Source organism: Carassius auratus, chromosome 7 (assembly GCF_003368295.1).
Source record: "Carassius auratus strain Wakin chromosome 7, ASM336829v1, whole genome shotgun sequence".
In the NCBI taxonomy this organism is placed as follows: domain Eukaryota; kingdom Metazoa; phylum Chordata; class Actinopteri; order Cypriniformes; family Cyprinidae; genus Carassius; species Carassius auratus.
In genome coordinates this window covers 8124803-8147942 of record NC_039249.1, presented here as the reverse complement: position 1 = coordinate 8147942, position 23140 = coordinate 8124803, and the positions used below count along the sequence as shown (strand labels likewise).

The following is a 23140-nucleotide window of genomic DNA, read 5'->3' as shown; positions in this document are numbered from 1 at the left end:
CCAAACAACAGTCTACATCAGTCACTCCCCGCCAGAGACACTGCCCATCAAATGCAGACTTCAGCAGGAGTGGCAAAGACAGAACAGTTATGTTTAGAAACTCAAATGTGGAAGGCAGCGATGAGGGCAGGACAAGGTCAGCATGTGAGAGACACCAGAGGAGCTGTGGGACGCATCCCAGATCGACAGCTTTAATATGACACAGGTGACAAGCTCCGGCACTGAGCACTGCCAAGGTTTGATATCAGTCTTCTGTAAAAGATTAGATAAAAGACTGCCTGTCCATGCAAAACTCCCACACGTCACTGTGATTATCCTGGCCTCTGGATACGGCTCGAGTCCCGGGTTTAATCCAAGGAACCATTTGTGTAACTCTACAGTTAAATTAGAACTAAACCTGCATTCAGAGAAAACCTGTCCGTTTTGTTATAGCCACTTAAATTGCGCACAGGACTCATCTCAAGTAGCTGCGAGCCCAAAGCCGAGCTCAGATGAGACTGTTTGCGCTCTGGCCATAAACAAACACAAGTTGAGCGGCAGCACAGACAGATGCACATCTGAGGAGCTCCAAAGAGACAAAGACGCTTAATATCAGTATTTAGGGGAGTAACAGGCTGCCAATTTGAGCCGTGAGGTCTTTGAGGTCACTTCACTCGTGGGGCCCGTCGAGACTTGCAGTGCAGTAGGTCCATAAAGAACCAGAGGCTGAACGCTCCAACATTAATAGCAGGTTGCCCAGCTGTGCCGTCTCTAACTAATCCTGCACGGCTGTAATTAAAGCACACATCAAATGCACATTAAAATCCCAGCGGCCCCAGTCACGGGGGAGACTGTTTAAGACTCAGAGGTTCCACAAGCCAAAAAAGACTCGTGGAGCACCTCTGATAACTTTCCACCCCTTTCCTTTTTCCATTTTGCAAATTTGTGAAAAGCGATGTCACATTTACGGTGACGGATCGCGAATGTGGCTCCTTCATCGGGAGCAGAAGGAAAAAAGGTAATCTCGCCATGACGGATGGTCTTGGTAGACTAAACGATACGCAAAAGACTTTTTTGAGTTGTTGGAGAAAAATGCAAAGTGCTTTACTCAAAACTAGCAGAAAATGGGAAAGAGCCGATTCACGTCATCGGACTGAATCCAACGTCTATTTGAAAGAAAAATAAGGAAATCCAGATAAAACATAAAAGAGCCGCACTAAATATCAGTTTCCTTTCACTTTTCCATAGTAAACACCTGGAGATGTAGATGGAGCAACATGCCCGGGTCACATTTCACTCTAAAATGAAAATCATATTTCAGCATGATAAAGACCATTTGTATTTTAGGAGCATGATGTCATTTTGCATGGTAAAAAAAGCAAATTAGGCTCATATCTGTGATGCCTCCTGATCATTTTACTTGTAACAGTCAATCTCAATACATTTTCAATACTGCAAAACAGTAGCTTTACTCTATTAGACCCAAAATACTGTAATTTAAAGATTTATAGAAAAATATATATTTCAGGTTTTTCACATTCCAGTAATAAGAAGGAATGGTTTTTGGAGTAATGAGAAATTGATGGTAGCAGATGAATAAATATAAATAATAAATTAATATATTTTATATTGTGTTACAGACTTAACATTATTTAACATTGTTAACATTGTGTTCCTGTAGATCAAGTGGTAAAGCATTGCACTTAGCAAGCGCAAGGTTAGGGGTTCGAATCCCAGGGAACACATGACAGGAGAAAATTGTTAGCTTGAATGCAATGTAAGTCGCTTTGGATAAAAGCATCTGCTAAATGCATCAATTTAATTTAAAATTAATTATTTAACTGCATTAGTTAACATGAATTAACAATGAAAACATTTATCTCAGTTAATATTAACAACATTTACTGAGACATTATTAAAATCAAAAGTTTGTTTGTTAATATCATTTATCATTTTAATGAACCTGAGCTAACATGACCATGAACAATAAACAGTTGTAAACAAAGATCAATAAACGCTGGAACAAATGTACTGCTCATTGTAAGTTATTGCAGTTCCTAATGTTAACTAACGGGACCTCCCTATAATTTTGTACCATGTTACAAAATTGAATAATAAAAAATAATAAATGGATGAAAAATGTGAAGAATCTAACAAAAAGCAAAAATTACTACAATCACAAAAGAAGTTCGAAATGAAAGCATCGTGGTAATAAGAACTGGGTCTTGGAATCATCTGGAAAGTTGTCAAATTTGTAATTATGTAAAAAAAAAAATACAAATAAAAAAAACATTTTTTGTTTTTGTGTGAAATCTAAACGGACATGTTATCTGGACAGTGCATGAGATTCACCTGGATGCAAATGAAAGCATTTCTCAGTCTTTTCATGTTCACAAAAAGAGAAGGGGAGTAAGAGGCCGTCACAGCAGATTATGGACTCCATCCATTGAAGAGACAATGACTCATCTCATCTCTCCAAGGTGAGAGGTCACCCTTTCAAAAAAAGTCACCGTCCAAAGCTTAATTTCCTATGAGTCACCCCATACCGGCTCTGATAAAACAGCTGATCTAGACCCCTCATCCCTGGACAGCAGAGACAGGCAGCACTCCACTATTGTCCGGCTCTCTCTGTAATACCTGGTCAGGTATCGTCGAAACCCTTTGAAGCATCAAAGCCGCCCGGGAGTTTCGATGGTGAAAAGAACGCAGGACTTTTCTGATTCACTACAACCTATAATTTCCAGTACCCGAAAATTGCAGCCCTGGGAGTTCAATGAAGAGGCTGATTTCAAACAATATGCATTAGAAATGTTGAGCCTGAGCTGAAGGAAATATAGGACACTAATAATTATGCAAATGGAACCCTGCTCGGTCACGTGATCAAAGTGTTTGACCCTGTAATTAGAATCCAGGTGTATTGCACGTTCTTACCTCATAAGACCAGACACATTGGACACCGGCGAATCTGCGCACGCAGCGCCCCACCTCCACGTCCTCGTGGGTGGTGTACATCTCCTGCAGGCACTGGCGGATGTGGGGTACCATCCTGCGCAGCACCCCGCGGCTCATGATCACGCCAGGGCCACCCATGCAGAAGTTCTCGCCCGGCTCAAGGGCCAGCTTGCCCAGTTCATCGCGGGCTCCCATGCCCGTCTGCCCGAGGAAGATGGCCTCGCTGCTGTTGAGACTCCTTAGGAAGCTCTCCAGCTTCTCGCTTTTGATGTAGACGTCATCGTCGGCTCGCATGAACCACTCGAACTGGTCCAAGTAATGGTCATGCATGTACTTGAGCATCATGAAGGACTTCTTCTGCGGAGGGTAGGAGTCATCCACATTCTGCAGAGCCACGATGGGGATGGGGATCGTCGTGTCTGAACCCTCGCTGGAGAAAAACTCCACTTTTCCCGGGATGGTCTTGGCCCAGGTCCTACATAATAGAGAAATGTGTGTGTGAGCACCGTAATAATAATAAAACCCCTCTTATCAATGCCAAAAACCATGTTCTTAGATGTTAGTTATGAAGTAGTTTTGGGTATATTAAATTTTGTGTAAAATGTTTAGATAGTTTGTGTACTAATTCTCACATCATCATTAAATTGTATCATCAGGCATGTGTAGGAAAATATAAATAAAATTACAATATAACAATATATAACGGAATATAACAATAAAAATAACACATTATTTAAGGTGTCTTCCAGATCACTCAAGGTCACTGTACACATCAAGAACAATATGACTGAACAACAACAATAATAATAAATAATAATAATAATAATAATACAATTATCATCATTTAAAATAATCTGTTTTTTATTATTATGAAATGGAAAAATATATTACTGTTGCAATAATATTACTGTATTGTAAAAGTTATAATAATACAATTATGATACTAATATTTATGGCTGTCTTGCTTTCAAACATTAAACTAGGGCTTTTATTTTGATGAGAAACTGTAGGGAGATGTTAAAGGTTCTCTTCTGCTGAACAGATTTATAAACAAATCTCATTGCAAGTTTGTAAAGATGGTTGGTTTCAAAGGCACATTACCAAATTGGACCCAAACTCACAGTGCTTGCTTAGAAAAGCAAACCGAGCTGTCCCGGGACACTGAAAACACTGGATCATGAGCTGCTCATGTGTAACTGAACACAGTGCCACCGTGAATCAATTCTCGAGATTTGCTCATACTTCAGGTCAGAAAATACGGAAATCCATATAAATATAGAAAACCCTAATTATGGACTGTAAATATCAGCATTGATCATTTAAAAACAAACAAACAAGCAAACAAAAACCTAGGCTAAGTGCTATTGACATTAGCACTTTAAGACTTCCGATTAGAAATAACACGAAGGTTTATTATCAGATTGATGAAAAGATTAAGCAGAGAGTAGCATTAGGATGACTCAGATGGTTTAAAAACAAAATACCCAAGCTGATTCACTATAAACATGAGGAAAGAAAACCGATCAACTAAATGCAGCACTCAACACGAGGATAAAATGCCAAATACTGTCATGACCCTGTAGGAGGACGCTCCCAGCAGCTGAATAAATTCAGCAGAGCTTCAGGAGATTCACATGATTTAACACTGCAGACAAGCGATCACGGGCCTCTGAAATACACTCAGTGTCCCACATGTCAGCACGTGGAAGAGCTGCACTGTTTTCCTTCAGATAATATCCACTCTGCTTGCCAACATCTAATTTGAACAAAACCCAACTTCCTGTTCTCTGCAAACTAAAGGGGAACCCGGAGATATCGTGTTAACCTTTTGCACACTTCTGCAGTGCAGCCATGGTGTCAGTCTGACATTTAGCACTCAAAACAGCCAAGATCTGGTGTGAAAGACAACCTTGTTCATTTTCTTGTATGAAATATGCATGCATCTTTGCTTACATATACAAATGAAACAATGTAATAAATAATGGAGACTGTAGAGTAGACCAGGGGAAGTAATGTGGTTTTGCAATACTTTGAGAACATCTTCAAAACGCTCCTGTGCAGAACTATAACTGTAGGAAATACAGCAACAAGAGAGTCGGCCATCATAATACTCCCATGATGCTATGGCTTTCCCACCAAGGCCAACCCCAGCAATTCACCCCGAAAAACCTCTCCGGCGAGGAATTACTGCTGATTAAACGTATGACATAAACGCTTGCTTCAGCACATCTCTGTCCTCTCCATCCTTATGCAAATTGCAATGGTAACCACCACAGTCTCTGCAAATGTACCACACAAATACTATTCCTGTAAAAATAATAGTAATGTGGTAAACTGGCATTACTCATAAGTGGCACTAAAAACGAGAGGAAGATCGTGAAGGCTTCATATACTACTTGAAGATTTAATATTCAATTATTATGCCTTCACAGAACTAACATCATGTAGTTACTGTAACATCTTGGCAGAAACTACAGTAATCATGGTGATTGTTCTATTCTATAAACCCCAAAAGAGGAAATAAAGCTGATTTAAAATGATTCAGCATAACCCGGTTTTCTCTTCCTAGTTTGGAAAACACCATGTATGAAATTATAACAACTACAGAAGCAAAACTACCAAACAATGACACTTCGGAGGAAATGATGGCTACCATGATAATTGTATGTACATTAATCGGTTTAATAATAATGCTAATTAAACAGCAGAAATAAAATGATTCAGCATAATCTTGGTCTTTCTCCATCCTTACCATTATTTACCAATATATCCACTGCCTCCATCAAATAACCATAAAATAACTGTTAACACTATTTAAAAAAAAATAGTTTTTATTTTTAAATAACGTATTAAATTATTTTTAATTTACAGAAGTACAAATCCATGGTGATTTCTCCTATATAGAATTATGAATATTTTCCCCACCTACACACACACACACATATATACAATATTAATAATACACTAATAAATTTATCAAAGTTTAAAAAAAGTTTAAATAAAATATCTATCCCTGACTTCTCAATATTCTATGCCAGAAGTGGCTATGACGATAAAACTGGCTTTTGTTCCCAACATTAATTTTAAAGAAGAGCTCGTATTCGATTATTTCTACTTTACAGAAGTAAAAACTAACTGACATTTCGGCAGAAACTGCGGTTTCCATGGTGATTTATCGTACACCGACGAATATTTTCCACGCCTGCACATACACTTTTTTTTTTATATACAAATAACGTTAATGCCGTCTAAAAGAAGGAAATAAAACATTTCTAAAAACAAGAATATAATGGTTACTTCTACTTCGAATCAGTGGAAACAAGCACCGTAACTATTACGTCGTAACTCGTTTTGGGGCTTAAAGAACGGTTACCATGGCGATTTTTCGTACGCAGACGCGTTGAATTACCTGTACGCTGCCACGGCGCGGTTGTTGAGGTACTTCTGCGCGGTCATGACGCCCACGAACAGGAAACTGCTGGACCGGGGCGCCGCGGGCTTCTCCGTGCTGAGCATCAGCGCCCCTCCGTACTCCTTCTTCATCATCATCATCCCCGCTCCTCCTCCGCAGCCGCCCGTGCCTCCACCGCTCGCCCGCCGCTTGTGACCCGCTTTCTTCAGCTCGGTGGCCCGGGGCAGGATGAGCCTGGACGCCAGTGTGAACCCGACCACCAGCCCCAGCAGCACGCTGAACCACGACCTGCGGCTTCTGCCTGCCATTTCAGCGTACGCTCACACCTCCGGTTCGCTCGGGTCTTTAATGTCTTCACGCCTTCGGTTTTTTTAAACGCCACCCGCTGCTGCAGTCCCGTCCAGAACGCTGGGTTTGGGTCCGAGCATGGTCACCGCTGATCACCGTTTACCGCCGCTGCTGACTACGTTGCAGCGCTCCAATCCTCGTAGATCACCAGCCACTGCCATCTAATCGCCGACTATCCTCTCCTCGCGAGCCACGATCGGCTTCGTGAACGTATCTCCTTCGCTTCGGGCCTGAATCGGTGATAAATCAGAGAAAATTAACGGTCTACTGTCTCGAGAAGTGCAGCTGCATCCTCGTTCTCGCGACTATCTCGCCATTGTGAGTGAGCGCAAGTGCCTGAAACGCGTCTGCGGCGACGCGGCTTAAACGTCTAGGGTTTTTGACACGCTCGAGGCGCCGTAGCTCGTCGTTGATTGGCCGAGCGGAGTGACTGCGCACAGTTGGCTGATGACGTTTCATGCATGGGAAAAGCTTTGCGTCTTTTTTCACGAGAACTGAAACTAATTTTATATGATTCACCATGAAACTGTAATCAGTTTTATTTATTTTGGGGGGAAATATTGTGAATTTGGTTTAATAAATCGTATTATGTATTTTAAAAAATACATCTGTAAAACCAGAAGCCACTTTTCTATTAGTTTTTACAGACTTAGAAAAGAACTTCAGAGAAGTTTACTTTTAAAAACTAGATTTAAGTCGGAGTAAAACGCTGATGGTGATGATGCACATTTACTTCTGAAGAGAGCTAACCCAGCCGGCATTTCAACGTTGATTCAACGTTGAAACAACGTCAGGTACCATGGTTGAATCAACGTTGAAAAACCTTTCGATTTTGCAAATTGGATCAACGTTGAAATCACGACGTTGATTCACCGTTGAAATCGTGACGTTGATGTACGGTTGAAATCACAACGCTGATTCACTGTTGAAATCCCGACGTTGAATCAACGTTGAATAACCTTTCGATTTTGCAAATTGGATCAACGTTGAAATCACGACGTGGATTCACCGTTGAAATCGCGACGCTGTTTCACCGTCTTACCTGCATGATGGGTGAATTAGGGTCGTGCTGCAGCCCTGGGATGAAAGCTGAATGAGGTGTTGATTTTGAAAAGTTAATCAGCGTTGATAACACGACGTTGTTTCCCCGTCGTACCTTGCACCGTGTATAAATACACCTAGATCCTAGTTGGCATTTAGATCAACAATGTACATGCAAGGCTAAAAATCTAATGACTGGCAGCAATGGCTTTACAAACAACTTCAATAAACTACCACATGCTCAAAATTGTCAAACAGCAGTTAAATTTTGGAAACCTACTGTATAAAACAGATGAAAATAATCCCACACTTTATTATGCAGAGTATGCATGGAGGTAATGCTAAAAACATGTAGTAGAACAATCCAAATACAATAATATTTAAAGGTTTTTGTAAAATAATTCGGCACAAAAATGCATATTTTTTCAGCACTTACAAGACAAACCCTTGTACCTTTATGACTGAAACCAGTGGATCTTTTATTTTGGTGGAAAACTACAGTTTCTGTCAAAAACATGTTTTAGTAATGTGTCTCATTTCAAGTTGTGCACATCTGTGCCGTGAAAATGTGTTGCACAGTACGAGCAGGGAACCTTCAACCAGTTGATTTCTAATGGGAACCCCCCCGGACTGTGTCTTCTTTACCGTGGGGAATGCAGAATGAGATTTCTCCCGCAGGGCACTCTAAAATGTTAGAACCAGCAGCCTTAGTGTATACAGTGTGCTTGTGCTTCGGGTGATCCTTGAAAGTGTCCCAGCGCTCGGTCCTTTCTTACGCCGTCCCCTCCACTCTCTCCCACTTGTGCACTTACTGTACCGTCCTGTATAAACATTTACATTTAATCATTTAACAGACGCTTTTATCCAAAGTGACTTACGAATGAGAAGAACAGAAGCAGTCAGGTGTGCAAGCGAACAACAACAGTATACAAGTGCCATGACAAGTCTCAGTTAGTCTAGTACAGAACGCATAGACAGGTTTTTTTTTTTTTTTTTATATGAAAGACAAGAAAAGAAGGAAAAGTGCTAGCATTAGTTGGTTAAGTTCCGGTGAAAAAGATGAGTCTTAAAATGTTTCTTGAAAATGAGTAAAGACTCAGCAGTTCGGATTGAGATCAGGAGGTCATTCCACCAGCTGGACACAGTCCAGGAAAAGATCCGTGAGGGTGATTGTGAACTTCTTTGGGATGGCACCACAAGGAGTCGTTCACTTGCAGAGTGCAAACTTCTGTAGGGAACATAAGATTTAACCAGTTTGTTTAGGTATATCCACAATGTTTCACAATAACTTTGATATTGTGAAATATATTTAACTGAAAACTGAATGCAAAATAAATCACACAATATTTTCACTTTACAGTTCAGTAACAGTGAGGTTGGAAACAAAGTGGACAACACTATTCATTAAACACTTATTTAATGTATTCAGATGAAAATGTACAATATTAACAAATTATTCACATGCAGTGTTTTCAGAGCCCCCAGTTACACTGTTTTAATCAAAACACTAGTAATACAGTGTAGTAAAACAAATAAAATCTAATTCAGTAAATTTTTAATAAACTAAGTACAATCAAAACCTATCACAAAAGGTCAAAGCATCTCTAGCAGAAGTGACAGTGCAATGTAGCAGATGAACAATTTCTTACCAATGTTTCAAGAATAAACTGGATCCTCGATGACTCTACAAGGGGAAAGAAGAAAGGGTTTACTGAAAAGTTCTTAAAAAGCAGGATTTCATATTATACCATTTCTTTAAACCACTGGTTCTCAAACTTTTTATACCAAGTACCACTTCAGAAAATATTTGTTATTAAATATTAAGTTGCACCATAATGACCAACATTACATTTCAGCAGCGTAGTAGGCCAAACTATTCAGCTACAGGTCTACAGTTAAAAAAATGAGGCAGTTTTATTCTAATAAGAATATTAATTGTTGTCAGACACTTTACCATGTTTGAACATTAACACTACAACTGTGCTTACATACACAGGTAAATAAAAAAAGTTTAAATTAAAATGTAATTTTAAATGTAATTATGTAACAAAAGTTACAAAACTGTACTGTACTTTAACTCTAACATACTTAAATGTGCAAAAAAAAAAAAACTTACTCAAAGATTAAGTTAAAATGTATTAACATTAATTAGTTTAATTTAGTGATTCACCTGCATAACAACTAGAGGGGGCCTGACACTTTGAGAACCATGGCTTTAAACAATCCTTTTATTTATTTATTCATTTTCATTAATTCATCAAAATTATATTATTTAAATACCGACATTTGCACTTATATGTTTCAGAAAACACTTTGAAAATATTATAAGAATACAAACATATATAACACACCTAATGCATGGGATACATATCAGGAAAATATGGGAAAATCTCTAAACCATCTCTAAATCTCTCTTACCAGCAACACATTAGGTGAGCACCTAACTTGATCAGCTGTGATAAAGCAATGCAAAAATAGACACACGGGTATTTATTTATCTGCAGGTTACATGTCCTTTAAACTACCCATTTGTAAACTCTGGTAATACTTTACTATTTTCAAAAGATAATAAAGATAACGTTAGCGATTTTCTTACCTCATTTTGCCAGGATGTTTTCAGGACCTCGCCGAACACCTGACCCTTCTTGTGTTCACAGTTTTTGTTCTCCATTGACATGTCACGACTCAAATTCGCTCAAAATAAATAAAAAATGTACAGGCAAATATGAAATAATTCGGGACCGATAGAGCAGTCAGTTATAACGAGCAGCAGCTCACAGTTAGCCGCCTCACTCACAGAAAGACGACAATAACGGCCATATTTTTAAATGTAGAAAGGCGCGAACCGATTCATTGTCCAGTTTCCTGAATGACAGCCAGATTAACCAATCATGATAGAAGTAATAAAATAAAACTACCAATGGGAGTTGTTTCAGTGTGATAAAGCAGCGAAATGTAGTTTTACTGTTGTTAATGATGATAATATTTAACATATACCTTTAGATTTTAGAATAGGTATAATGACTAAAATATTTTAAAATGCTATTAAAATAATTAATTAATTTAAATAATTTAATATAAATAATTTAGAAGCTTGTTAACCTTTTTCTACCATTTAGCATTAAACATTTTTAACGTTGTTTCATTAAAACAACTGACCTTATTTCAGCAATATTTCAATGTTGAAAGTTGGTCATGTGCTGGAAGTTTTTCAACAGTTCATCTTTATACGTTGAATCAACGTTGTTTCAACGTTGAAACCACAACTGACCTTATTTCAACCATATTTCAACATTGAAAGTTGGTCATGTGCTGGATGTTTTTCAACCATTCAGCTTTAAACGTTGAATCAACGTTGTTTCAACGTTGAAACCACAGCTGACCTTATTTCAACCATATTTCAACATTGAAAGTTGGTCATGTGCTGGATGTTTTTCAACCATTCAGCTTTAAACGTTGAATCAACGTTGTTTCACCGTTGAAACCACAACTGACCTTATTTCAACCATATTTCAACGTTGAAGGTCGGTCATGTGCCGGCTGGGAAATATTCAATAAATAAATAAAAAAAAAAAAGATTTTTAAAGAAAAAACAGTCTGTTAAACTGAACAAAAGAAAGGTTTTGTATCTATGGATTATTGTGGAGTAAACTGTTTAAGATTTTCAGAGGTATTATTTCACGTGCAACCTGCCTTTTCCGTTTCCTCACAAAATGCTTATTTATCTTGCCTATTTCTGAAAAAGCTATACAGTTAGTTTTTTTTACTAATATATTTATTTATTTTAATTATTAACTAAATCTAGCAATCATTTCGAGGCTTGTTTAAATATTTTCTCACCATAATTATATTTGGATACTGCAATAACATACGTTTAGACATAAGTTTTTTTTTATTCAAATTCAATATAATAATTTTATACTACATATTTAATAGTCAGATAATGATTTTTTAAATCTTAATTCTATAATTTTGTAACGAAATTTCTCCCTTTTATGGAACCGTGATGGAAACCGTTTAAAATCACGTGCTAATCTCGCCACCTAGTGGATAAAGTGTGCCCTCGCGAGATTTTAGTTTGTATTTTAGTCAGGTCCTTCCTCTGCAGTGTTTTCATGTCGCAACGCATACGGATAAATATTAAACATACAAGATGGATATATTACTTAATTTGTATTTATTTATCACGATGTCTGAGCATTAGGGTGCATTTGAATAATTTCACAACACTGCATCGATATTATTTTTGCCTAACTTCCTCTAAATAACTTATGCAATGTTATTTTAATATCAAGATAATATTGTTTATCTATCTATCTATCTATCTATCTATCTATATATATATATATATATATATATATATATATACACACACACACACACACACACGTGTGTGTGTTTAATTACGTCTATTTTTTTAGTTTTTGAAAAAATATATCTGTTTTTTATTAATATTTGGTCCTTTTTATTATTTTAATACATAAGTTAAAATAAATAAAAATGAGTGTTTCTTCAAAAAAATATAGAATGATATAATATTTTATATGATTTCTGATATAATATTTCTTTTTTTTTTAGTTAATTAAAATATATTTTTTATTTTATGGTTTGAATAAACTATAATAACCTTGCTTTGCATTTAGTAATAATAATAAATATATGTGTGTGTATATATATGTTTTTTTTCTCTGTCCTAAAAATCACTTTCCTATTTCCTACGCATTAAAAAAATATATATATTGTTACTTTGATGGTCTTGAAGCTGAGGATAATACAGGGAAATCTGTTGTCCTGACAAATAAGACACAGACAAACATTAAGCAAGTATGCATTTTTATTCTGAGAAACTATAAAGCGAGAACAATACAATGTCTTTGACACATCAGTCCTAATGAAATGCTCTAGAAAACAGCAAAGACCTCACAGCAAAAACAGCAGGCTGCTATTATACATCACCAACCACCTGCTTTTACAACAGAATACAACCATTTCAATGATATAAACATAGCACTCTGCATTTGTATGTATTCTCTCTAAGTGTTTATTTAGCACAGCCTTCATAAGTGCAAAAAGCTAAAAACAGGAACACGATTATTACTGAAAATCATCAGCCCGCCCCAGGAGTATTAATACCTTTGATGAGGAGGCATCATTAGAAGCTGTCAATCAAACAAACAGGCAGTAGAGTGTGAGTGTGTGTAAGAGAACAACGCATAAGTCAATTAGCCTGACACCAGAAAAAATTAAAGTGTGCATGAAGATCCTAATGTAATGTAACCATATTTGCTATTGTCCTGTGATGAGAGATGATAGCTTCATTCAGATAATATTTGTGTGTTCCTATGAAGGGTCAGAGGTCAGTCTGACCGCACTTTAACCTCATCCACCTGCGGATGGGCCTCTCCTACCGGGTCTCCAGGAGCACGTTCCTCCTCCATCTCCAGACAGAGGACTGTATCCTACAACACACACACACGCACACACACACACATACACTTTAGTCAAGCAACAACATATACATATATAAATACATGTGTTCCATGGTATGGTGTAATATATATATATATATATATATATATATATATATAACAATATTAAATCAAATAAAGTACAGTAAAAATAAACAAATGTGACATTCATGAGATGTAAGATCGTATTATCAAAATGAATAAAAAAATACTTCTGAAATGTTTTACTTTACATGTAATGAATCTATTATATATGAAAGTTTCACTTTTTGAAATAAGTAAAAAAAAAAAAAACTTTTTAACATTATTAATTTATTTTTTATATAAATAGTTATATATAAATATGTATATACAAATAAATGAAAACCTCATAATATCTAATCATACATATCTAATTTAATATTTATCTGGCAATATTGTTTTAAAATGCAAATAAATGTTCATTCAAACACAAGAAACAGGAATGAATACCACTGCAATATAAATGAACAACCAGAATAATTACCCCTGTGAAATATTGGGCTAAAAGTTTAAAATAGTTTAATTTATTAGGTTAATGCACTCAAAAATTGCCTCAATCAAACAACCTGGAATGACATGAGGGTGACTAAATCATGACAATTTTCATTGTAACAGAGTTTTCTTTCACTAAAATATATATTTATTCTTTGAAATTAAAAGCATAAAACAAGAGAAGTCTGAGAAGTACAAGAGAAAATGTAATGCTTAGGTACCACTGTTGCGAAGGGGCTTTTTATCTGTCTTTGGTCTCAGCGAGCTGGAGGAAGTGGCCTCTTCTGTGCTCTGCTGGAAATGAGAGAAATTATATATAAACCAGAGGTGTAAAATACTTTTTACTTGATTACTGTACTTAAGTATTATTTTGGGGGATTTGTACTTTACTACAATTTAAACTGACTACTTGTACTTTTACTTGATGAAATTTCTGAGGAAAAAAAAAACAATACTTTTTACTACTTACAATTTTATTTCACCTTGAAAAGTACATTATATTTTTATTGAAATAATTAATACTGGAGTACAATTTAAAGTTGTACTTTTTTATTTTTACTTGAGTACGATTTTGACCAGATACTTGTACTTTCACTTGTGTAAAATTTTAACTTAGTACTTTTTACACCTCTGATATAAACACAGCACCTGAGGCCTGGACACATCAGTAACAGAAGACTTACCTGTGCAACTTGTGCCTTTCCCTTGTAACTCTTTCCCTCCTTCATGCTTTCCCACATCTCAATTTTCTGTCTTCTCTTGTCCTCCTCCAGCTAAACAGATCAGAGGAAGCAGCATGAGTAGAGGAAGACAAACGGGCGCCGCATGCAGCGTGACACTCACCCTCTGCTGCCGGTCTCTGAACTCTGCTGCTCGGGCATCCTGCTCCTCCTGCATTCTCCTGCGGGACGCCTCCAGAGCCACCTGACGCTGCACCACAGAGTCCGGGTCTGCAGATGGGACACACACACCTCTGCTATCACACACACACACACACACACCTCTAACATCTCGATGTGCAGACAGCAGTGACTCTGGGTTCTGACCTTGGCTGCTGGTGGAGACGGTCGAGCTCTGGCTGTCTGTGGATCTGTTCTTGCGGAGATGCTGGAGGAGCAGATACACTCCCACACACGCGAACGCCGCGTACCAGCCGTACTCAGACAGGAAAGCTATTACTGGTGACAAACAATAATCACAATCCAGGCACTGCAAAGTCTATATGCACTTTATGAAAGCATGATAAATAGACTCCTGATTATTAACTGATTATTGTTCATAAATGTAACAGTAACAGATTTGATGATGAAATATTTAATGGTCGAAAATATAAATTTACACACTATTAACTATTTAACTATTATAACATTAATATTATAAAGCATTCCATTAGTCAAAATGTCATAAAGCTTTTATATTTTATATACATACATACATACATACATACATACACACACACACACACACACACACGTACATGTACATGTACATATATATATATATGTACATGTACATATATATATATATATATATATATATGTACATATATATATATATATATATATATATATATATATATATATATATATATATATATATATATATGTACATATATATATATATATATATATATATATATATATATATATATATATATATATATATATATATCGTTTAACAGATGTGAAAAACTACAAATATTAAAAACTCAATTGGCTGAATAATAAAATAATAAAACAATCACTACAAATAATTACAAACAAAATACATTAAAAATATATAGTTTTTAAATTATAAACATATAATAATAAGAATCTACTTTATCTTTGCTCTTACATCATTACATCATCAATTTACATCATTTTATAAAATATACACTTTATTGACTATATGCTAGGTGTATGTTTTTAATATGCTAATAATGTTTTAAAACTAAAATTATACAATGTGCTTCAAATTTCATTGAAATGTTAAAGTTATTACGTTATGGGAAATATTTTTAAATCCCTATATCTCCTAAAATGCCATGAGCAAAAATATCCTAAGTATTTCTTATTTTAACAAAAGAATTACACTTTTCAAGCAAAAAGAGGACTGCTAATTTAGTTGATTCATTAAGCATAGTTTAATGTTTGATAATGGCTTGTTAAAGATATGAGATAGAATTACTAATGTTGATTCACAAACTGTAATCTATACAGTGAAACTAATCGTATTGACCTATAAAGCGTTCTGTCTTCTAGTCATTTTCTGATCAGACCCCATTACTGCGCTCTAAAAAATCTAATCATTGTTTCTATTGTCCTTCAATAAGCCACATCACAGATCAGAAATCATTAATAAGATGCCAGTTCTGATGAATGCGGACAGCTCAGTAAGCCCAGTGAACTCATGTTTACATACCAGGTGGCAGCACAAAACCAAGATCCTGGTTCTGAGGAACTTCTCCATCTCGGACATTCGCATCACCTTGCGCCTCCATTTTAAAGCGCCTTTAGATGTTGGTTTTCTTTTTTATTGTGATAATATACAATAATTAGCGCATGTTTTATTCCGTTGAGCTTCACTCGAGCTACCGATTCACACAAACACTGACTCACTTCCGCATTCACAACAGCCAATCAGCTGTAAGATGACGTGGAGGCGCGAGCTGCTGCTTTACGGAAGCCCGTATTTTCTACCAATTAGATTGCGTTTTTATTAAAGTCTACAACTACCCCAGCCCTAAACCTACCCTTACAGTAATGCAGATACATTAAATATCGTTGTTTAGCATGAGACAAAGGACGCAATATTGATGTGCGCGTGCGCAGTAAACCCGCGTAGGAAAATCTGACAGGGTAGGATAAAATGCCAGGACACCTGCTAGGACTGATTAAGATCAAAGCAGAAAAACATGCGTACTATTTGACTCCAGACTTAAATGTTGAAATAGAGAACACAGATAACTTATTTTGGGCTCTAAGTACGTTTAATGGTTAGTCCAAGTAACTGTACAGTTAAAAAGTTTTAGAAGTACTCATGAAGCTAAATCTAAAACTTTAAGAAGCATAAGAGAAGGCTAGAATACGTTTTAGAAAAAAATAAAATATATTAGAAAAACTAAGTATTTTAAATGTAATATTAAAACGTCTCATATCATATCGTTGATTTCCTAATGGTTTACAAACATATGAAGTGCTATGCAAGCTATTTATCAAAGATTTGATGAAAACTAAATATTTTAAGTAATATTTACACATTAAAAAAAAAGACATTTTCAATAAAAGGTATTCATACAACATATAGATGTTTTTTAAATTTTAGAATGGGATTCCTCACATGAAGATGGTCATTTGTGGCTTCACTATCTAAATTATATATATATTGTAAACCTGAAAAAAAAAAACTCTGAGTCCTATATCATATCATTGATTTCCTAACCATTTACAAAACATTTGGGAAAATAATTAGGCAAGAAATGTGGCATGCATTTAGAGCTTGATTGAGAACACTGAACACACTGTAAATAATCATAAGGAATTAATATATTTTAATTTTCCAGTCTTTAACGTTGGCCACAAGTTTTGAGTCACAAAATATTAGAAAAAATAAAATAAAAAATGATTGACCACGTTCAGATATACATAAACAGAGGGGGGAAATTCACATCATTTTTAATCGAATAACAAATGTTTAATGTACTTTAATTTACAAAAAAGAAAAAAAACGAGGCCAGTCAAACACAGCGTCAAAAAGCATAAATGCATCTGAAACATCAACAGCGATCGCGAACACATCTACGATCCGTTCATATGCACGTCTTCCTGCATGTCTTCATGGTCTGGGTTCTCTCCCTCTGCTCCCTCCATGTCCTCAAACATGGGCACAGGCTCCTGCATCTCCTCCTGGACCTCCTCCTCCTCTTCCTCCACCATGTCAGACGCTCCTGAAAAAGACACATAAAACATGTGAGAAGCGTAATCATGTTTAATCTGTATAAGGAAACCAAAGTTGTGCCATTTATGTGCTTTATTTACACAAGTACCGTATTTTTCGGACTATAAGTCACACCTAAGTTTAAGTCGCATCAGTCCAAAAATACGTCATGACAAGGAAAACATAAGTTGCACTGGACTATAAGTCGCATTTATTTAGAACCATGTCAAATTAATTTAGATAAATAAGTCGCCACCGGACTATAAGTCGCAGGACCAGCCAAACTATGAAAAAAAGTGTGACTTACGGTCCGGAAAATATGGTACCCCCCTCAGAAAAACACTTTCTCAATGTATCCAAGCAAAACGCATAGATCGCTGCATCAGGGTTCAGCTAAACTGAGCTACACACAGGGTTCCCAATAATTAATTTCCAGCACTTTTCCATCACTTGCAATTACTGAATAATATATGTTTATGTGTAAATGCATATTAAAAGTAACACCTGATCTCAGCTCTCGTCCCGGGATCTGTCCGGACTGCAGGAATCCCTTCAGCCGCTCAACTTCAGCCAGTGATGTGGCATTAGCAATAGCATTCTACACACAAACAACACAAGTGACACGGTATTACATCAGGACATCAACAACTTATATGAATTACACAAGAAACTGACACTTTTTTGTACTTTTATTCAGCAAGCATGCATTACATAGATCAAAAGTGACAAAAGACATTTATGTGACAAACAATCTCCATTTTTAAGTAATGCCATTCTTTCGAATCCTCTATTCATTACAACATCCTGTATAAAAATTTTATCAGGTTTCCACAAAACTATAAAGCAGCACAACTGTTTTCAACACTGATAATAATCAATTATTTCTGTGGGATCACGTGACACTCAAATTCAGATTTGAATCACAGGAATAAACTACAATTTAAAATAGTCAAATGACATTATTTCACAATAATACTGTTTTTTTTTTAAATATTGACATTATAGAATATACTTCAGTATATAATAGAATAATAGATTCTATAATTTAAAAACCCTAATGTCAAACATGTCGGTACACAAATGCACTGTCAGCACTTATTTTACAATAAGTAATATTTAATAGCAGATTAAAATAATCTATATTAATCAATACTATTAAATAATACTAAAATAGTTTTTTCCTCATGCAATAACTTTTCTGAAGGGCCAAAGTTCTGTAGGTAATTTTTAGGCATACTTGTAGAGATTTGTGTCATTTTAGTTTTCTACAAAACAGCAATGTTTTTAGTAATATTTGTAATATGCAAAAAAAAATATCATAACCCAAAGTGCATGAACGGTCCACTGCTACAAAGCGTAACTGCCAGATTACATAGATAATATATACGTAAACATATATATAATTCATAAATATTTAATCTTTATTCATATGTATATTTTAAGATTGCTTAATCTTTTGGTTTTTACTGTGCTGTGGCTTTATTATGGGACAATCCCCCTAATTAGTATACTGTTGTTTTATTTTCTAGCTGAAAGCCCTGTATGCAGTATGTGTTTACAAAGGGGTGTGACGAGACACTTATCCCATGAGACGAGACACTAGACTGGGTTCACAAAAATTATTATTATTAATATTTTTTGAAAGAAATCCTCAGTGATGAAATGTATAGGGGAACATGCAGGATTCATACTTAAATCGTCTTTTACGGCTGTATATTTACAGATACATATCGGGATTTGATTTAAGTGTAATCACCTACTTTTGACTGATTTATTCATTCAAAGTTTGACTAATTCCGTAACATTCCGCATTAAACTGAATTCTGTTTTCATGACTGGATAAACACTACACTGTGTAATTTTCCTGCTTATCATGCATCCACTTGCCTGATGTGAACAAAATATCTTACAAACCACCACTGTTGAAAGGGCAAGTGTAATGCAAATATATTTGAAAGGTCTGGGTGAGTATATATTTACGTTCTCGCGAGACACATCGGATCTCATCACAGCCCTTATATATATATATATATATATATATATGTGTGTGTGTGTGTTAACTCAGTTCTTCCGTACCTTGATGGCTTCAATATCTGCAGCTGATGGCCCGGTTTTCTTCTCAGTCTGAAGTGCTGCTCCTGGAGTAAACCTGAGAGCAAGAGAAGACATTTGGTGTTCAGACAATGTAACCGCGTTTACACGCCTCTGCAGCCCTTCAACCGCTGTTCCCACAATCAGAGTGTAGTATCTGGAGTATCTTATCAATGTGAATAAACTGATACGAGACAGAAAAGCCTTGGGCCAGCTCCCCTGAGAAACACTGCTGAAGTTTGACATGGACATTTAGGTTTTAACAGCCAATTCAGAGTCAGTTTTCATTCTCTGAGCAGTAGGGTTCAGAACTTCCACAGTCCAGTGATTCGGGAGAGCTGTGCTTGATCAAGGACTTTCATCTTACGTTTTGGTTTGCTTGGCAATATCCTTTGCAAGCTGAGCACCTCGTTTGCCTTTGAACATTTTTTCAGCCTCCTGCCGTTCCTACGGTGATACATCAGAGAGTTAAAGCAGATGTTCACAACAGACCATGACCCTGTTCTTCACACGTGCGGTACTGGATGATCTCAACCCAACCAACTCAATCCACATGTGCATTTAAAAAACTAATTATTGCTATAACATCAGATGTACTACGCAAAGTATGAAGAACAGGGCCCAGAGTGACACTACAGTGATAAGCAGAAAACTAAATGTTAACTGATGAATCTTCCAGGAATTATAAACTAATATTATGAAATACATAATATAATTTCAAATAACAATTTTCTATGAGAATATATTTTAAAATGTAATTTATTCCTGTGATCAAAGCTGAATTTTCAGCATCATTACTCCTGTCTTCAGTGTCACATGATCCTTCAGAAATCATATTTATTAGCTGATCTGCTGCGCAAATATAATTTCTTATTATTAACAATGTATGAAACAGTTGTGCTGCTTCATATTTTTGTGAAAATCATGATACATTTCATACAGGATTCTGAATGAACAGAGATAAATTCAAAAGAATAGCTTTTTTTATCTTTATCAAATTAAAACATCCGTGCTGAATAAAATTATTCTTTTTTTTTTTTAATCTTTTGAATGGTAGCACAGTTAAAAAAAAAAACAACAACAACATTTCATCACACCTTGAGTTTGACCTTCTGGAAGTCCAGAACTCGGATCTGTGGGATTTTATTGATGACATATAATCTGTAATGTTTCTTGGTGGTAACTGGATTCCTGAGGAGACTATAGAACAAAAAAACAGCTCCTTTTACCTCAAGTGAAAACATCAAAACATCATACAGTGTGTAAAGCAGCTGTTTATCCAGCAGGTACCTGAGGAGGGTCAGTGATTTCACAGTTGCTAGAGGATCCAAATCACCCTGTTAAGAACCAGAAACAACCACTCCATCACCCTTCAGGAAAGCTCAAAGACTGATTATTGTGCATAGATGCAGATCTATGGCTGGACTCACCAGTTCTTGAATGTTGTTGCTTGTGAGAATGAGCTCCTTCAGGTTTGGTAAAGCCTGCTCCAGATTCTCTCCAAATCGACTGTTTGGTAAGATGTGCAACAGAGGAATAACATTAATGTGTGTTTGCAAGAACAGTACTGAGAAGCAGGCTATGATTAGATAACAAACAGTGTAGAACGTGTCCTTATGTGACCCTGGAGGACAAAAGCAGACATATGCAGCATGGGTTTATTTGCAGCAAAAGCCAAACACTCATTGTATAGGTCAAATTGAATGATTTTTATTTTATGCCAAAAGCCATTAGGATATTAAGATCATGTTCCATTAAGCTATTTACTAAACTTCATACTGTAAATATTATCAAAACATTTTCTATTAGAGATATGCATTAATAAGGATTTCATTTGAGCAACTTTAAAGGCGATTTCTTCAATAGAAATTTTTTTTTGCAATGCACCCTCAAGATTCCAGATTTGCAATTAACGTTAGTTGTATCTCGGCCAAAAAATGCCCTATCCTAACAAACATTAATGAAAAGCTTATTTATGATGCATCGTATAAATCTCAATTTCAAAAAAACTGACTGGTTTAGTGGTCCAGGGACAAATACGAGGATAGACAGTGTACAAGATAAGTTACTGGTTCCCTCACCAGATCCGGTTGTTGTTCAGCAGCAGTGTTTTGAGTCTCTTCAGCAGCGGAAACCCATCCAGTTTTCTGATCTCATTGTCGGACAGATCAATGGTATCAAACTGATCGAGTGTGGCGCCCAGATTCTCCAGCACAGGGATCTTATAGCCTACAAACACATCATCTGGAGTTATTCGTACAGTAACGCACATAAAGCAGTGATTCACCTATGAATGCAGGCGCTGGCCTCACCGCGCAGGTCGAGCTCTCTGTCCCGCACAGGGTTAGTATACTGCGCCGCTTGCTCGATTAACTCCGCAGTCAGCTTCACCATGTCTTCCGCCGAGAGGAACAAACTGTGAGAAACGAGTCCGAGCAGCGAGAAATTATTTTAATCAGATGTTTATTGCGAACGTCTAGCATTCGCACACACGCTGCCGCCAAACGGAATCGTCTGTTCTGTTCTTCTCGAGACAAACGCTACATCCTCAAGAAAACTGCAGCGCCATCAGGAGGACTGGAGGAGAAATGCGCGTACAGTCTACACGCTTGTTAGCGTCTGCAGTGCAGTTACATAAAAGAAAGAGAGGTATTAAATAAGGTGTTAATTGTAAAAAAAAAAAAAAATTGACCCTAACATTTTAGCAGATATGTATTTAGAAAAAAGGATTTGCAAATACTAGTTAAGTTCAAATTATAATATCATGATATATAATTAATACAATAAAATTATTATATCATAAGGTTTATTAGTCTTTTATGTTTACCACCTTTGGTTGCTAACCCAAAGGTCTAAACAGACTAGAAATTAAAATACAAACTATCCATGATGAAAATCCAGTGTATCACAATACTCAACATATCTACCCTGGCAGATGTTATTTGCTGTAGGTTATACATAAAATAAATGTAAGAAATGTTCAGTTTATAATTTTAACCTTCTGTAAAATCTTAACATTTTATTTTGAACTTTCTCTCAAGGTTAGAGTAACTTTTTATGGCTATTATGCATTTAATTATTTAAATTTGTAACAATAAAAAAAACTGCACATGAAATGACTGAATTGTGTTTATGAGACTGGTAAAATTAAATTAAATTACATTCAATTAAAAATGTAATTTTTCTTCTGACTTTTTTCTCCCATCTCTGAGTTTGTATCGCACAATACGGACCCCTTCTAGTATTTTGTGAAACCAGAAGTGGGAAAATAGAGATAAATACAAAATGAACACAACGGTAGGCCTAAAACAAGAACAAACATCCCCAACGATCCCTCAAGAGTCCACCAGAGTGCAGCACAGTACTGCTGATCTAAGCTAGTTTCTCCTCTTCCTCGTTTAAATGTCTTGAAGTTGTA

The 23140-nt window shown here is 36.1% G+C and overlaps 3 protein-coding genes across 4 annotated transcripts in view; all 3 read right to left on the bottom strand.

The window, feature by feature from the left end:
• The window catches only part of LOC113105748 (chondroitin sulfate synthase 1-like), a 57167-nt gene extending 50107 nt beyond the window's left edge, over positions 1-7060 (bottom strand). The window contains exons 1-2 of the mRNA XM_026267016.1: positions 6341-7060; positions 2911-3406 (exon numbers count right to left, since the gene is read on the bottom strand). Of these exons, the coding sequence (XP_026122801.1) occupies positions 2911-3406; positions 6341-6651 (807 nt within the window). The 5' untranslated portion in view covers positions 6652-7060. The remainder of the gene's footprint in view (positions 1-2910; positions 3407-6340) is intronic.
• A 5488-nt stretch (positions 7061-12548) lies between these two features.
• Positions 12549-16337, bottom strand: LOC113105747 (selenoprotein S-like). Of its 2 annotated transcripts, none has more exons than XM_026267015.1 (6): positions 16117-16337; positions 14760-14891; positions 14557-14663; positions 14397-14486; positions 13935-14004; positions 12549-13191 (listed from the first exon to the last, which is right to left on the bottom strand). In XM_026267015.1, exons 1-6 carry the CDS (start codon positions 16193-16195, stop codon positions 13112-13114), a joined length of 558 nt encoding a protein of 185 aa, XP_026122800.1. In that variant the 5' UTR covers positions 16196-16337; the 3' UTR covers positions 12549-13111. The 2 variants fall into 2 exon arrangements, with proteins under 2 accessions (XP_026122800.1, XP_026122799.1); XM_026267014.1 differs by having other exon boundaries at positions 13935-14007; positions 16117-16336.
• Positions 16338-17222: 885 nt separating this feature from the next.
• snrpa1 (small nuclear ribonucleoprotein polypeptide A') lies at positions 17223-22273 on the bottom strand. Its single transcript, XM_026267013.1, has 9 exons — positions 22035-22273; positions 21804-21951; positions 21153-21231; positions 21013-21059; positions 20820-20922; positions 20090-20169; positions 19708-19780; positions 18136-18229; positions 17223-17641 (listed from the first exon to the last, which is right to left on the bottom strand). The coding sequence occupies exons 1-9, from the start codon at positions 22114-22116 to the stop codon at positions 17493-17495; spliced, it is 855 nt and encodes a 284-aa protein (XP_026122798.1). The 5' UTR covers positions 22117-22273; the 3' UTR covers positions 17223-17492.
• Positions 22274-23140: the final 867 nt, after the last annotated feature.